General features: G+C 36.6%; 1 protein-coding gene across 1 annotated transcript in view; it reads right to left on the bottom strand.

The window, feature by feature from the left end:
- Positions 1-16,625, bottom strand: part of PCCA (propionyl-CoA carboxylase subunit alpha) — a 267,652-nt gene that overhangs the window by 53,018 nt on the left and 198,009 nt on the right. Inside the window, exon 21 of the mRNA XM_056498008.1 lies at positions 5,368-5,421. Within this exon, the coding sequence (XP_056353983.1) occupies positions 5,368-5,421 (54 nt within the window). The remainder of the gene's footprint in view (positions 1-5,367; positions 5,422-16,625) is intronic.

Below are 16,625 nucleotides of genomic sequence, written 5' to 3'. Positions count from 1 at the left end.
ATGGGACAAAAAGTTGGAAGTTTGCTGTTGAAGCAAAAGCAGATAAGCCATGGCAAGAGGGAGCAGAAGGAAGAATCAACAGTGAGTAAAGTTGCTATACTGGCCTGTAGCTCCTAAGATTATGTTAGATACATATCTGAATTAAGAAAATGCAGTAAGATAGGAGCAAAGATAAAGATTTTGAGGATTGCCTTTACGTTTCTGACAGTATATAGAATTAACAACCCTGACTTTATATGGAATTTCCCTTTGCCAATCTATCTGGAAGTAGCTGAAACCCAAAACTCATTAATACTAACTGTGATTACTACTACACTGGAATATATGCCAGCTATGCTAAAAAGTATGGCCAGGGCTTAATAGAGACTACTTTTCTTAAATCCAGTTTTCTCCTGGAATTTGCAGACCAGGTTGCAGTGGCAGGTCTCAGGACTATTTTAAATAGGTCTGCAAGAAGGCTGAAGAAAATGACGTGTAGTATCAACAGGCTAATAGATCATAAGTGAGCATAAGCTACCAGTGCAAAACTTAAAATATTTTGTAAGTCAAAAGTGGCAAAGAGCACTCCATTGGTGATCAGTAATGGAAAAATCTCCAGTGAGATGCATGAATCAAGAAAAGTGCTAGGAAATTCAGAAAGCACCTAAAGAAGGCTTGACTCTTAAGCCAGGGTAATTCCAGTCTGTTCCATGTGGGTTCCTATATTGTGTTCCCCTATATTGTCAAGTAATATACTGAGCAGTATGTCATGTATATGTTCTTTCATCAGTCCTCAGAGGAAAAAAAAAAACTGTTTATATTTCTGCTGTGATGTTAGAGAAGATCAAAGAAACAGCATAAATGGCAGAGGACAGGGACCATCTCTTTTGAGGAAAGTGATCCATTGGGTCAGCAGAGCATCACTATCAAGCATGGCCTGCAGCCCAAAGCTGACAATGGCATTACAGACGTGATGGAGCCAGGCTGCTCATTATCTGAACATACACAACTTCTTTATTTCAAATTCTGCACACAGTCTAGAATACGTTCAATGCTTGCACAATAAACTGCAGTTCTCTATATACTCGCAGCTTTCTCAGTGTTAAAGGCTGCCTGCCCAGACGTATTTCATTGCTGAAGTCCTGCTGAGAGGCCTGAATAACCAACAAATGACTGGGGCCAGCAGTGGGCCAGCCAAAAACATTCCTCTCACGTAAGAGAACAGAAGGTGGAACGAAAAGACAAAAGACACAGCAGAAAATGGAGGGTAATTAGAAAGACAGGAATGAAGGGTGGACTTTGGTCTTCTGAGTACTCAAGCATCCAGTTTTTTGAATTGCAGAGGCAGAAGCAGAAGCTCTGTGTATAGATCTTAGGGTCTTTCTTTAGATTTTATGTATCTTTTTTATATGATCTTTACATCTAGAGAACAAGTCCTGTGAGGATCAGCTGAGGGAGATGGGGTTGTTTAGCCTGGACAAAAGGAGGTTCAGGGGGAACTTTCACATTTTTTACAAATGCCTTAAAGGAGGTTGCAGCCAAGTGGGGATTGGTCTCTTCTCTCAGGTAACAAGCAATGAGAGAAAACTGCCTCAAGCTGCACCAGGGGATGTTTAGATCAGATATTTGGAAAATTTCTTCATGGAAAAGGTTGTCAAACATTGAACAAGCTGCCCAGGAAAGTGGTGCTGACTCTTCACTGTCTCTGAAGACATTTAAAAGATGTGTAGATGTAGCACTTGCAGACATGGTTTAGTGGTGGCTTTGACATTGCTGGGTTAGTGGCTGGAACTGATCATCCTGGAGATCTTTTTACAATGTAAACCATTCTGTGATCCTACGTTTTTTTGACAAACCTATTCTGTAAGCTGCCTACACACAGGAGACACCCCATAAAGGACTGCTTTCTTATTTCCTGCACTCTTTCTTTTGGGCACAGTTTAGGACATTAATCTGAATCATGTACTATCTTGCTTCCTTTTTCTTTGTACAATACATAGCACAACCAGATTACTTGTTGTTATGGTAATGCTATTAATAAATACACTATCTGAATAAATCTAGCGTGAAGTGGCAAAATAGCAGGACTCCATCAGCACACCACATCTAGTGACATTCATCAGAGGGGACAAATGAGCAAAAACTCATGTAAAATTTCAATTACAGCAATAACCCAGGATCTCCTCCACAGTAATTTAGTGAGGACTCAAAATGCTATCCTCACAAGAAAATTAAACCAAACCAGTGCAATTTCCCATTCAACAACTATTTCTTACAGCTATAAGTTCCTTGCTCCTCAGGCAGAAACATCCTTGTACATCTTCCAAAAGCATGAGTCTCTATCATATCTGAGACTCACAACCCTCTATCAAAAAACAATTTGGAGAAAATAAGCTATTTAATCCCACTACAATTTGGAGAGAAGAGAAATGCTCAAGTAACAATGAATTTCTACACATGATCAGAAACAAACAAAAGCATTATTACAAATCCATGTAGACCCCCAAGTGATGCTAACAGTATGCACTCAAAGCTATGATATCACTGGAGAAAGCAACATGATTTTTCCTGTTCTCCTCTAAAATAACAGAAATATGCTGCTACACTAACAGAAACATTCATCTTACTGTCCAGATGTTTACCATATGTTATGCAGCAAAATTCATATTATACTGTTGTCTTTCATCTGCAATGCAGTTTTCTCTGTCCTCCACCTAACTAACTGGAACAGCCAGGATATTTCTAATAGAGAAGCACAGCTTTCACTTCCTCTCGGAGTGTCAGTTGCCATCCTGAAACGGGGGCTTGTGTTTTGTCAAAATTCAGCAGCAGAGTTGCCCAATGTCAAAAAAATCAAGTGAAGCCATTTATTGAAGCTGATGCCTTCCTGACAAACCAGGCAAGCTGTGCTCCTTACAAGCTGGTTCTAAAAATATATTCTGCTGGACAGGTCAGTGGTCTGTACACTCCACAGCCCCGTGCTGCCTGGTACCACTGGAGTGCCATCAACATTTGCCTGATCAAAAGGAACACAGAATGCTCAGAATTATCCTTTATGCTTGCTACTAAAAAAAAAAAAAAAAAAAAAGAGTAAAGAAGTAACTTTGCAAGCTGTTAATTATGTCAATACAATGCATCATAATAATAATAATGAGCAATCAGGAGTCTTTTGCTGCTAAATTTTTCTTTCAAACACTTCCTAAGTCAACTTCACTTAGCGAGGGTTTAGTAAGAGATAAGTAATGGTGAACTCAAAATGTATTTCTAGGGCCTTTATTAAGATAACAATTTCTTTGTTAGAACATCTACATTTGTATATGGGCACATGTACACACATACAGACTGTGTATCTATATGTGCAGCCATTTGTAGTGGATAACATTGTATCTTTCCCCCTCCCCATTACTTAAACTGATTACATTAAGTTTAAATCAGAACAGTGCAAGGATGTTAAACGAGGGATGGACAAACGAAAAAACAAGACTTAGGGGAAAAGAGGACAGTGGGCTAGAAGAACTGAGAGAAGCACAGGCACAGATTGGATTCTATGGGAAAACTGGTATTGGAACAAACCCTGGGAAGCAGATTTCATTACTGTTTCTCTTCCCTGATTGCTGAAGTTCTCTCCCTGGGTTTGATCAGCAAGACGTGCATAATTTATATTAAATAAAAAAATCTCAGACTACTCTCAAGGTTTTCCTGTTTAGTCCTCCTGAGAATTTTAGTTGTAATCACATACTTGATTTCCCCAAATAACCAGGACTCAATAAACACACATAAGCTAGTCAGTAAGATCTAACATATATTTCAATCCATTTGCTGTTTCATCATCATTTTTTTTAGAAGCTAAAAGCACCTCAATTCTATTCCCTCTTTCATAATCTTTTCCTACTGCACAAGGCCCAGAATATGACTTCTGGCCTGTAAGTGAGACTTTGGGGCACTTCTAACAAAAGAATACAAAATATTTTCATATCTAACTTGAAGAACAGTTTTAATATTTAATGTCACTAAAAACACAATCAGAATCTTCCCAGCTACAGCACCCACTTAGAGAGAAAGAAATTAAAATCTACTCAGTATTATCAAGTTGCATTTGTGTTTGTATCTTATCTACTTCTAGTAATTATTTTCTTCTCACACAAAAACCATCTGATCAGCCCCCTAGCAGCCATCTCACATATACAGGTTGCAACTCCAGAGCTGAAGCATCATCATAAATACAATAGTGCAGAACAAAAATTCATTTTTCTGTTTTTAAGCTACTGCTACTCTGCTTGTGATTAAGACAAATAAATATGCATACACAGAGATATATTTATAGAGGTAAAAAAACATTAGAGCAGTTTTTCATTTCTAAAAACAAACATGTAAGGTAAAAACATAAATGCAAGATATTCTTGTTAAGTTTACCATGTTACCTTACCAACAATAGCTTCATACAACTTACAGAAGAACTAACCACAAGTAGAATGAAAGCATGATCATATGCAATCCTAATCCACTTGTGTCCAAAACAAACAGTGCATAAAGATGATAGGAGTAAATTCTAAATGGAATGTTTAATTCCCAGGCTTTCCTCTGTTAGTATCACTACAGTGAAATTATTGGCAGCAAGCAGGACAACTTACTTTAGAGGATACTTCAATTTTATTTCATTTTCAGAACTATTTTCAGATGCATATGGAACTTGGAAAAATTCAATGGCTGCATTTTAACCATGCAAATCACAGAACTGGAAGTTGCTTCAATCACATGTATGCTTGTAAGCATCCATGACTCAACACAAAACTTGTATATTTTACGTGACTGCTCCACAGAACAATTTTATAGAGCAAATTCTGTCAAATGATATAAAATCTGATTAGGATTTTAGGCATACTTCTATCTAGCAAACAAAATCTGAGAGAACTACAGAGCTACCAAACCTGGTTAGAATGAGAAAAGAACAGAACATTTTGCATTACTAAATAGTTTTTCCTAAAACAGTTACTGGGATATCCACTCTGGGATGTAGGGGAATGTGATACGGTGAACCAACAGAGATCAGAAAGTTGATGTGGTGAGGAAGAGTGGGATTGATCCTGATGTGCAAACCTCAGCATAGTGCAATAAGCTTACAAATCTACAATCAGTAGATTTAGATCCCTTCCAAATGAAACTGATGCAGACTGGAATCAATAGGAAGGTAGAACAGATACTGTGCCTTGGAAATTAGCTTCAGTTCAGCTAACATTCACCTGCTAAATTCAGAATATTTACACATAATACTGATCCCCACAACTACAAGTGGTAAATGTACTAGAAGTATAATTTAGCTACTTTCTGTTTACATTATATTCTTCTACCAACTTAACTCCTTTCAATACACAGTTATTACATGCTTACCACTGTGCCTAGAAACTGAATGCTTGTCTCTCCAGAGGCATTCCGAGAAATCCGCTGAAAAACACAAATGTGAGAATTCATTAAAGCAACTCAAAATTCCATTTTCTTTGTCACATCACTGTAAAGTAATAAAAAAAATTAATAGATATGTCTGTATATAAAACAGATAAAATAATTTCCTTCAACAAAAGTACTAGAAGTCTAAATCATATTTCATCACAGATTTTGGTTTTAGTTCAGTCAACCCAATAAAATTAGTTTTTGAAGGACAATGAAGGCAAACATGGCCAAGTACAATACAGAGCAACCTTGTGCTCGAATGTCATGAATAATGAGTCTTCTGCCCTCTCTGTGATTCTGTATTCCTGTTACTCACATTTAGTATTATCTTCATTCTCTCCTAATGAGAGACATTTTAATCTCTTTTTAAAATGCAAACCTTCAATGATGCTACTTTGAAAACAGAAAAAAAAATGACCTTATGAAATATCTGGTCACCTACTGTGGTTCAGGAGTTGATTGAAGTTATTAAAGAGTCTTCAAATATTACATTGTCAGTAAGCCACAAGATAATGCAAGAGAAAATACATTACTGGTTTCACACAGTATTAAACATCATTTAAATATGCAAAATATATAAAGAATTCCTTCTTCCTGTGAATCATATTCTCCTTCAGTGTCAAAAGTTTTTTCTCATATTTCATTCCTACTATTTAAGCTATGGCCCACATAGGTCCCAACTCAAGGAACACAGCTCTCATTTTACACAATCCCAAGCGTACATAAAAGTACTAAAGAACAGACCTCAGAAGATGAGTATCATTGTAAAGGACTGCACAGAAATCATCAGCATTTTAAAGAAAAAAAATCATAAGAACAGCACTGCAAATAATCTTGAGAGATCATCTAGCCTAAGACTGCCAGCAGAATCAAAACACACCAGTGTCAGTCCCAAATGATGTATTTCTAACTCATTCTCAAAGTCTTTCAATTGCAAAAATTTCACAGTCTCCCTAAGCAATTTATCCCAGTGTTCTGCATCTTTACCATTAGGATGTTTTTTTCCTAATATTTGATTAAAATAACCCTTACTTCAAACTGTATTACTCATATTAATTCTAATCTTTTTCATTACACACAGGAAATACAGATTATTCCCTTCCCTTCTACAGCTACCTCCAGGTATATGCAGAGCCCTTTTCATAGCTCCCCTAAGACTTGTCTAGACCAAATGAGAAAGTGCTACACAACAATAGCTAGATATCCCCCAAAACAATTTTAATAGCAATAAATTAAATCCTAGTCCCTTTTCACTAATTGTGCATGTTCCTCAGCTACACTTTATGAAGTAATAATTACTACAGCCCAAACATGCTTATTTTTTGACTTAACAGGTCACACACTGACATTGCAATCTGTACAATCATATGAAAACAAAGGGTGATGTGCCAGAGCCTGACATATTTCAACAATAATGATTAATGGAATGGAAAATATGGGAAATAAAATTTCATACAAAACCTGACGTTTACTTTTATAAAGGAAACAGGAATATACACTTTTCCCACAGTCTAGGATAAACACAATCAGGTTTTGGAAACCACAAAGAAGAACAAAGTACCGGCTGCCTACAATGAATGAACCGCATGCCAAAACAAACAAGTCCCAACCACTTGATAAGCTGTCAGAAAATGGCAAGCCGAAAAAAATTGAAGGATTTAATTTCTTTTTTTCCTGGAATGCCCTCCACCCTTGTTAGAGTTCTGTCACTTATTGTGCTACCCTTTTGTCCGCTTTCAAGGGTCATTAGAGACCTTTTCATGTCCTAATAAAAATTCCATTTTTTTGGCTAATCTCCCTGTCACACAGAAAAACACAACTTAAAAAAAAACAAAACAAAATAAAAAGAAAAATAGAGTCCTTTTGTCATTTTCTTTAAAGGCTTTCAGAGTAAATCCAGGTAGCTTGACAACTTGACTTACTTTTCCCAACTGAAAAGCAAATCATTAAAGTATTTCCTCGCACAGATTTTCTTCACTTGCAGCCAAATAAGCTAGCATAGCAAAAACCAAGCCCTTTCAAAAATAATGTAATAACCACTTTAAAAAAACCAAATAAATATGTATATATAGAAGGCACCTTCTAAAGCCTCAGCCACAAGACAATCAGCAGCATTTTTCCTGCCCTGACACTGTTGGAGCACACTGATATCTCACTATAGCAGCTCCTCATTGCTACTGTTTGCTGTGTCCAAAATACAAAGCATTACATTCAGTGTCAATCACATTTAAAGTCAGTATAAGCACTAAAATCCATCTCTTAAATTAACATCTGGCAGGGGGAGGGGGAGGAATAATGGGGAAGGTGAACAAAATAGTTAAGAAACAGGGGAAAAAGAAATTTCCCTCATGGATGTATGAAAAAAACAAAAAGAAGAAAGAAAGGCAGAGAAATTCTGCAAGTCATAAAACATATGTTACAGCAAGACCAAAAAGAGAACTGCCAGGCTTTTGAGCACTGTGTTACAAAAGAAGTCAGAACATTATCATAATTAATGTTTCAAATTACAGTAAATAAATTTCAGCTATTAGATGTGATTAGATTTTTCTGAAAAGAGTTATTTCTGTTCCACTGGCAGGCTTGTGTTTCTGGGATTTGCAAATGTAATTGATGTTTTCAAGAAAATGAAAGGACATGGTTAACAATTATTCTTTTATTTCCCACCTCTTTAGAAAAAGGACCAGTCTCCAGTTTCCCTTGTAAAGTTAGATATTTACATATTCTATACCTCATAATAGATGGTTTCATATTGCATGTGATAGCAGGAAAGTAATCAAATAGAGGTAACAATAGAGAATAGCTAATTATATGCATTGTCATTGCTCTCCTAATAAATTGCAAATTATTTACTAAGAGTTTCACACCGAAAAGGCAAGGGAAATTGATCATTTGTTCAAAGACAAAACATCCCCATGTGTTTACCTGCCAATACAGTAAAATTCTATTGTTGACATAAATTATGCAATCTTAGACATAACCAATTTATTTTCTGGTTGATTCAGCATGCAGAGCTCCCAACTAACTTAATTATAATCATGGAAGTTAAAAGTATATTTTTCTTTCCTTATGAGAAAGTAACATGCTAACTCTAATCTGAAAAAAAATCACAACTTCAAAAAATCCATCTGCAGTCTCAAAGCTGTCAAATGGGTGTGAGTGTTACATAAATATTATATGTATTTTTACACACACGTTACAGTGTGTTATATTGCATATGCTATGTATATACAAACAAAATGTTTATGCACACATGTAAAAATAGAAAAGTGTATACAATCATACAAAATGTGTTTGTTTCTCCTCTATCTTGTGTGAGCTATACCACAGTCATTTCACAAATAATCATTTTAATCTGTAAATCCCAGTAAATTACAAGAGGTTAGTATGATATGACTTTAAATTCTTCTGCTTTGCCATAGAAAATTATTTCCACTTAGTTGGATATCAATGATGTACTCATTTTAAGATGCAATAGCATTACAATCAGCTTTGCATTAAGCCTGCAATGGATGAGCACTACATAAAAATTATGACAACATTTACATGAAGAAGAATAAATCAGCTCAAGAATACATAAAATATATATTACTGAAAGACACTCTTAAGGGACATTATTAAACAACAACATGATCTTAGAATATCTTCCACAAATCTTCTGGTCTCTAAGACTCTCCAAGCTACTAGAAGGGAGCAGCTGTAGAGAAGGAAAGATATAAAACCAAGGAAACTCCAACAGACCAAAAGCATTATTTTCTTGCTCTGCTGACAAATGAAAAAATAATGATATCTCCCAAAGTCAGAATTAATTTGAACTGGCAAAGGCAATCAGATAAATAGATACACAACCTTCTCAAACACAATTTTCTTTAACTATTATATACTGGGTTTATTTTCTGAAAGTAAAAGCTGGAGACCATTTCTTTTTTTCTGGAAACAGAAAACACATAGATTGTGTTTTCTATCTCCAGAAAAAATTTTTAAAAATCCCAAAATTACAAGTCCAGAAAATGTATGGATAGGCTACAGATAAAATCTTGAGCAAAACACTGATAGGTTTCCAGCATGGTGCTGTTTGTCAGAATGCAGAATTTCTTACAGCCCAGCCCCTACTGCTTCATTTCAACTGCTCACTAACAAAAATTCTGAACATGTTATGCCAGGAATTTCAAATGGAGGATGCTATCCACTTTTTGTTGAAAAATTATAAATTCTTGAAAATTCCACCTAACAAAACACAGGCCAGAATCATCCCCAGATAATTTTAATTAAAAACCAAATTATTCCCACGATAGGGAAATAAGGGGAAAAAAATCCACAATATTTCACCTTGTAAAGCTCTAACAGATTTATTTGCTAGTTCTTAATCTATGAGATTTTGTGTACATGAGGGACATCTGGAAAGCTCAATCTTCCACTCATACCACTCCTACCTTGGAGTGACTCCTACTAGAGTCCCATGGTTGGGTCAGAAAAGAGGCTGCAGAAGTAGCTGTGAAACCTTTAAGTCATCCTCTCAACAACAAGGGGTGATTGATTTGACCTTATTAGTCTCCTTTTCCCTCTCCTTCTAGAAAGCAGAACTTAATTTCAGCAAAATCACTGTGCAAAATCCCAGTCAAGGGATGCATCCTAGACTAGCAATGTGACCAAGACTTGTACTGTGCTGGAGTCTGTCTGTATTGCACTGCATGTTCAGACTTGCTCACCCTCACAAGCCTTTCCACCTCAGGAATCACCCTACCTTTTCACAATTTAACATTCTGCACTGGTGGTGTCATCACTTTCTCCCCTTAGAGCATTAAACTACAGATGAGAAGTTAGCCTGATTTTGTGCACTACTCTACCCTTAGCCATTACCAGTCTCAGTTCATACTTTATAATGAACGAAGCCTCAGTGAGCTGTTCTTCCTCAGGGCATGTCCATATTTCCTAGGTTCTTACAAGGGCAGCAGTCATCCAGTGGGGAAAGAGATGATCAAGTGCAGTGTGTGAAGCATTTTGACTTGTGAAAGATGTCTAAGACTGATGGTAGTGGCACTGTGCTGAAGTAGTCCCTCCCATTAAAAGGAATCCTGCCAGAATGCTGAAATACTGGCCTCCCCTGGCACCTCTTGCAAGCCACCTCAGTCCCTTTCCAGGGACTAAATGGAATCTGTTCCCAAACAGTACAAATATAGATGTTCAATACAGGGTGAGTGGCTTACAGGCCATCAATCCACACAGATGACTGTGAGCTGCAGTTTGTAAGAGCACCAACTTTTTAGGAGTTCTCTTAATGCCCAGGAGTCAATTGCACTAGATAACTTGGGAATTTCTGTCCTCCCATAAACAGAAAAATAAAAACACAGATCCTTCCCAATATTTCTTTATGCAATATCCAATGTGACTGTTACATGTTACTTCTTTTTGCAAAGTTTTATTTTAACATTAAAACCATTGCAGGTATGCTATTACATATACAGAGAGCGCCTAAGTATCTTCATATGTTTCTTTAATTCTCTGAGATAGGTAGGTGTTACAAAGAAGTAGGTGACAGGTTTTAAAATTAAGAAAAACAATCAAAACAAATGAACAAACAACACAATCCCGTCCCCCCAAACAACCACCCAAAAAACCCTCCACAGGAAATACTGTTTATTTGTTGTTAGTAAAGAATTAATCTAAAGGACATTTACTTCAACCCAAGATTTACAACAATAAAATAATTAGGCATTTAGTCTTCTTGGTGAACTTTAAATTTTTTGCTGTTACTACATTAAATCACAATATGACTAGAACTTCTTGAAGCTTTACCCATGTTTTGGCATGCCATGATACATCTTTCTCCTATAAGGGGGGAAATTATGCAGTCAAAATGTGGTTCTAGATCTGATAATGTCTGTGACTGCCCTGAGAAAAATTTTTTACAGGATCCATAGTCTTTTCTCACTCTTATGCCCCTCCTCTTCCTTCCCCTTTGCTTTCTGAATGTGTTATCATGTTCAAGAGAGCCATTTCTCATCTTTCATAGTTTAGATATCATAAAACTACAATGTCTGTCAGCAACTGAATGCAAAGCTTTGGTTCTTGGACACATACAGAATCCTGATAATTATTCATCCTGAATATTGTTTGTCTTGAAAATGTATAGCTCCAAGAGGAAAAAAATATGGCACAAGATACCATGACAACTAATGTTAGTTGATTAACATCTTGAGTAAAACAGGATAAAACTAGTCTTATTTCAGAGGGATTGACTGAATGTATCAATTCATCACTCATTTCCTTCCTGAATGAAAAAAGCATTAAAGAATTGGTAAAGGTAGTGGTGTATGCTTTTAGTCCTTCTACTGTAGTTTCATGAGCTTTTATTCCCTTTAGTTTTCACCTACCCTTCACATATTCTCCATCTGAACAACGAACAAGAAATCTGTACCAGATTTGGCTAGGTCAGCCATAACTGAAACAGGCTGAAAAAAAAACAGTAGGTGATCTACAGGTTAATCAACATAAGCCATCAGGAATTGAGTACTGGGGCTCACACTGGATTTTCTCTACCCAAAAATACAGCTCTGTGGGCATAGGATGATCAAATGTCTGCAGATCATTCTGAGTCCCTCTTCTGGAGACAACCTAGCAAGAGTAATTTTGAAATTAAAGGACAAGAGCAGAGTATGTGCAGTAATTGCACAGCACTAAAAAATGGACTGTCAAGCAGTCATAAACACTGCTCACTAAACCTTTCCAAAACAATTTTCAGGGTTTAAGAAAATAAGTGTTCTGAAGTAATGATACTTACAATTGAAAACCCATATAATGTATCATATCATTATCACAGATTACATCTGAGATCTCAAAACAGCAAAATGAAAAAAAGGAAATTTTTCTTACAAAAATAAAAAAATTATACATATGAAAAATGTCTCTAAAGAGTTATAGGAAATGAATACTTGGGCAAAGCCTTTGTTCTCACGTCAAACATTTCCCTGGAACAAAGACTTGATAACCTACAGCATTCTTATTTTTTCTGTTATTATAGACCAAAATAATAATCTAAAGAAACATTGTATCAGAGAAGCACTTACATTTGTCATACCCCAGGATGCAGAATATACTACTCCTGCTGCAATTGTTGATGCAATAAATAAATTAAATGAAAAAATAAGTGATGCTATCACCAAATTCCCTTTAACACTAAGTAGAGAAAGCTCCCCTGATAAATCTTCATCTATTTCATTCACAAAAACACTTGAAGCTTGAGACTGATGATTTCAGCTTTACAGGATCATGTTCTTGTTTAGCAACTCCATTACTCTCTTAATTACACCTTGCTGTGACTGATAAAGACCTCTTTACTGCAGAGTTTGGGATGCCCAACAGACACAGAGCAGTTATGCTGGAAGGGACCTCTGGAAATCAGGTAGTCATATTCCCTGTTCAAAGCAAGACTAATGTCAAAGTGCTACTGAACTGCTCAGGACCTTGTCCAGTTAAGTACTTGCTACATCCTACTGAGCTTCAGTTCATCAGAGACTAATACTCTGAAAGCCAGGGAATACCAAAAAAGAGGGATCACCAGTGCTATTGTAAAATTGCTTTGCTGAAGGTGCCAAAAGCCATGAAAAGTTTTCCAGGGTCCAGGCAGAATGCCTACACTGCCTTTAGAGGGTAGAAGGTTTCAGCAAGATAGCAGAGCTGTGGGCCCAACAGTTTGGTAGTGAAAAGGCTGGGTGCATATGATGGAACTAAGGGGTACAAAAGTATTGGCAAAGATGGTGACAAATTATTCAAACTAAACCATTCTATGGTTCTGGCTCAGCATCCTTTTGATACAGGAGCTATCAGCAAGTAAAAGGTATTTAAGGATGAGTTTAGTATTTGATGGTAGGACCAATAAAGGCACAGTACTAAACAGTTGTAAAATTTGTCCATGAAACATTGAAATCTGAATAGTTGGTGGGGTGGTTTTTGAGAACTTGCCCAAACACAAGTACCTGTTGCTTTAAGGATCTCCTCCTAGATGCATTTTCTTCTTGAGCAACCTGCTCACCCTGAATATCCCAGGTCTTCCTGTGCAGTGTTCCAGCAGAAGGCACCTACTGACAACCTGACTAATAAGGACAGAGCTGCAGTAAGGTTCAAGCCCATCTGCTGGACTCCATGGATTCCTTGATTTATCTTGTGGTCCCCTTAGATTTTAGTTCCCACGAGGAATAAAAGATGTTCAAACTCTATGGAAAAAGACAGCTTATTCCTTCCTTCCACCTGCTCCCCAGTTCATACTGGGAGACAGAAGAGGTCATAGACAACCTCTGCAGGCACAGGGCTCACTGAACTCTAGCTTACTTGTATATAGGAGGAGACAGAGAAGTAAAAATGCCCTAATTGTCCCAAAATATGCCTGATGCCTTTCTTCCAATCATCATTACTTTCCAAGATACCATACTGAGCCACCGTTCTCCTTTCCAGTTTCCACAGGAATTCTTGTTTTTCTTTTCCACGACTCAAATCAACTTCCACTTTTCCACTCACTCTCCACACGAATCATTAAGACCCCAATATATTCATGTATTTTTATTCTAAAGATTTCCTAAAAGGTTATATCATATTCAAATCCTGCTTTTTATATATATAAGTATTTTAAACATGCATCTGCAATTAAATAAAATCCAATCCCTTCAATACTAAGGAAGGTGTATTGTAACTATATTCCTATAGTTCTTTAATTTTCAGCAAAGGCAAAGTCCAAATTCATAATATCTAGGTGTAAGTCAAATTCTGAGTCACTAATATCTTTTGAAACAAGTATGGGAAACCATTTTGGTGAAGTATTTCTGTACAAAAAAATGTCATTTGCTTGCTGAACAAAATTCTACACTTCAGGATGTGTTAAATTCAGCCTCACCAAATGAGAGGTAGAGTTTAGTCATAAGTAGAGAAAATTCTGAGAAACTGGGATTAACTGAGGAACTACTGAAAACAGCCACAAAAAATCCCCCATGAAGAAATCTGCGTACTAGAAGAAATGCCACGGGGTCTACCCACACCCCCATCCCTGGAGACTGCATCTCAGAAATCTCTTGCTCAAATGATCCCGAGTTTTCCCCACTTAATCACTTCGTACAACATCCTATGGATTTCACAGTAACCCAAAGCAGCACAATGATTTCAGAGCCCTTATGCTGCAGCCAAGGACCTGCAAGGGTTCTGGTCCCACTCTCATCTGGGGACCTGGCCAGGCACTCTGCAGCTCCCATCTGCTGCACACAGATGGGCTTCCTCACACAGGAAACAAAAGCAGGAGGAGGGGGGCTGCCACACATCCTTCTTGCGCCCTGGTATGCCCTAGACAGACCGCCACCAGGGCATGTACTTCTCCTCAGGCACTCAGGTCCCATACTCTAGAAACTGTCCTAGAAAACCAGGGGTTTATACTCAAAGGTCCCTCATAACTCTGTAGCAAAGTTGGTGCTCTGCTTTGCTCTAATTCTCATTGAGCCTTTAGCAGAGGAGTGAAAATACAGAAGCATGCTTAATTACTTATTTTTAAACATGCAACAGATAAGCCAAAATTTGAATGTATAGACTACAAGTACATAACTAAATTTCAAACCAAAACATTTTAAAATTATTTATTCCCTGTTTCGATGCTTAAGTGCTTTGCTAGATTGTGGCCAATCTGCAGGATTGAGCCAAAGGCGCATAAATCAAACCTTCAAAGAAATAAAACATTCACAAAGATTGTGTTTGGTTGTGCAAATTTAGAAGAATGAAACCAACTATGAAGAAAAATTAGGTTGGCTGAAAATTAATAAAGCACAGCTGGAATTATTCGATTCATCCATATTTGTTGCTTAAATGGCTCTAGGGCTAAGTTTTGCAGAAAGAAGATACTTCAAGACTCAAGGGTCAATTGCTTTTGGAGACAAATTGACCTACAGGAATACACTTGTCTAATTTGGTTCTTGCAGTGGGGCAAGTCTACAGAAAAAAACCAATTTTGATTCCCGTGAGTGACTATCAGAGGTCAAATTTAAGGTTCCCATAAATTTACATATATACACTAAAAGATTAATAACTTCTCAAGGTACTGAGTTTCTTTGCTAAAAGCAAAGACAGATAAAATCTGGGAAGGAAACAACATATGTGCTTATTCCACATTCTGCTGGCTAGATACCATGCAGTCAGCTCACTGCATGTTGCTGTGGCTAGATCTGTAGTGCTTCATAGGGTTTGGTCATACTCAGGGAGTGCAAGTAACACTATTGCTGGCTCAGCTCTTAGAACAAAGCTTCTTCAGATCATATGGTCATTAATTTTGAAACTAATTTTATGTGTCAATTCAACTATTACTAGCTAAATAGTGTTGCTACTATTAGTTATACATCCAGTCATATAGTAATATAGTTTGCAATGAGGTTTTGTGAACACACTTATCCATTCTAAATATAATGCTTTTTACCTAGGCAGTTTTTGTAGATTTATACATTGGTATTTTTTCCTGTTCAAAATTAGGAATGTACTTTATAAAATAGCACCAAAATGGACTAGTAGTAAAATAGAAGAAAAGAAAAACACACCTAAAAATAGAAAAATATTTTAGATATACACACTCCTTGAAGCTGGAATAAACCTGCCAGGAAATCTACAGAACTTAAGTCCAGTATTTACTTGGGAACATAATGAAAATTTTACTCTCAGGCAATACTAACCTTGGAAGATACAATAATTTTTATTTTCAAGTTGCAATCTTTTAAATTCAATCAAAGCAAGAATAGTATTTCCAGTTGGGTAATCTACCAGGGGTAAAATGAAAAACTAAATTCACATATTTCATCGTAAATTATGAGAAATCTAACCATCGTATCATGATAAATGTATCGGAAATAGATATAAAAGAGAAATAAAAAATACATTCAGTAAGTTTTGATTTGTTTTTTATTATTTCCAGGATCAATAGATACTTGTAAATAAGTGATTTGTCGACAAACATATAAATCCTGACTGAGGTTACATGTAGAAAAGCATTCTCTGGTGTGTGGGTTTGGTTTCAAACATGTAAGTGTTCAGAAGGAAAGGAAAGCAAATATAACCACTTTAAGCTTTTCTGTCCTCGTTTCTTACACATAAGTTTGGGATGTTTTCAAATCATGGAACTAATGATATTTCTTGTAAGTATACAAAAAACATGTTACAGGGAAGATGCACTGCCCTCTGAC

Source organism: Oenanthe melanoleuca, chromosome 1, assembly GCF_029582105.1.
Source record: "Oenanthe melanoleuca isolate GR-GAL-2019-014 chromosome 1, OMel1.0, whole genome shotgun sequence".
NCBI lineage: Eukaryota > Metazoa > Chordata > Aves > Passeriformes > Muscicapidae > Oenanthe > Oenanthe melanoleuca.
The sequence above is the reverse complement of the archived record's forward strand: the minus strand, read 5'-3'. Positions and strand labels throughout refer to the sequence as shown.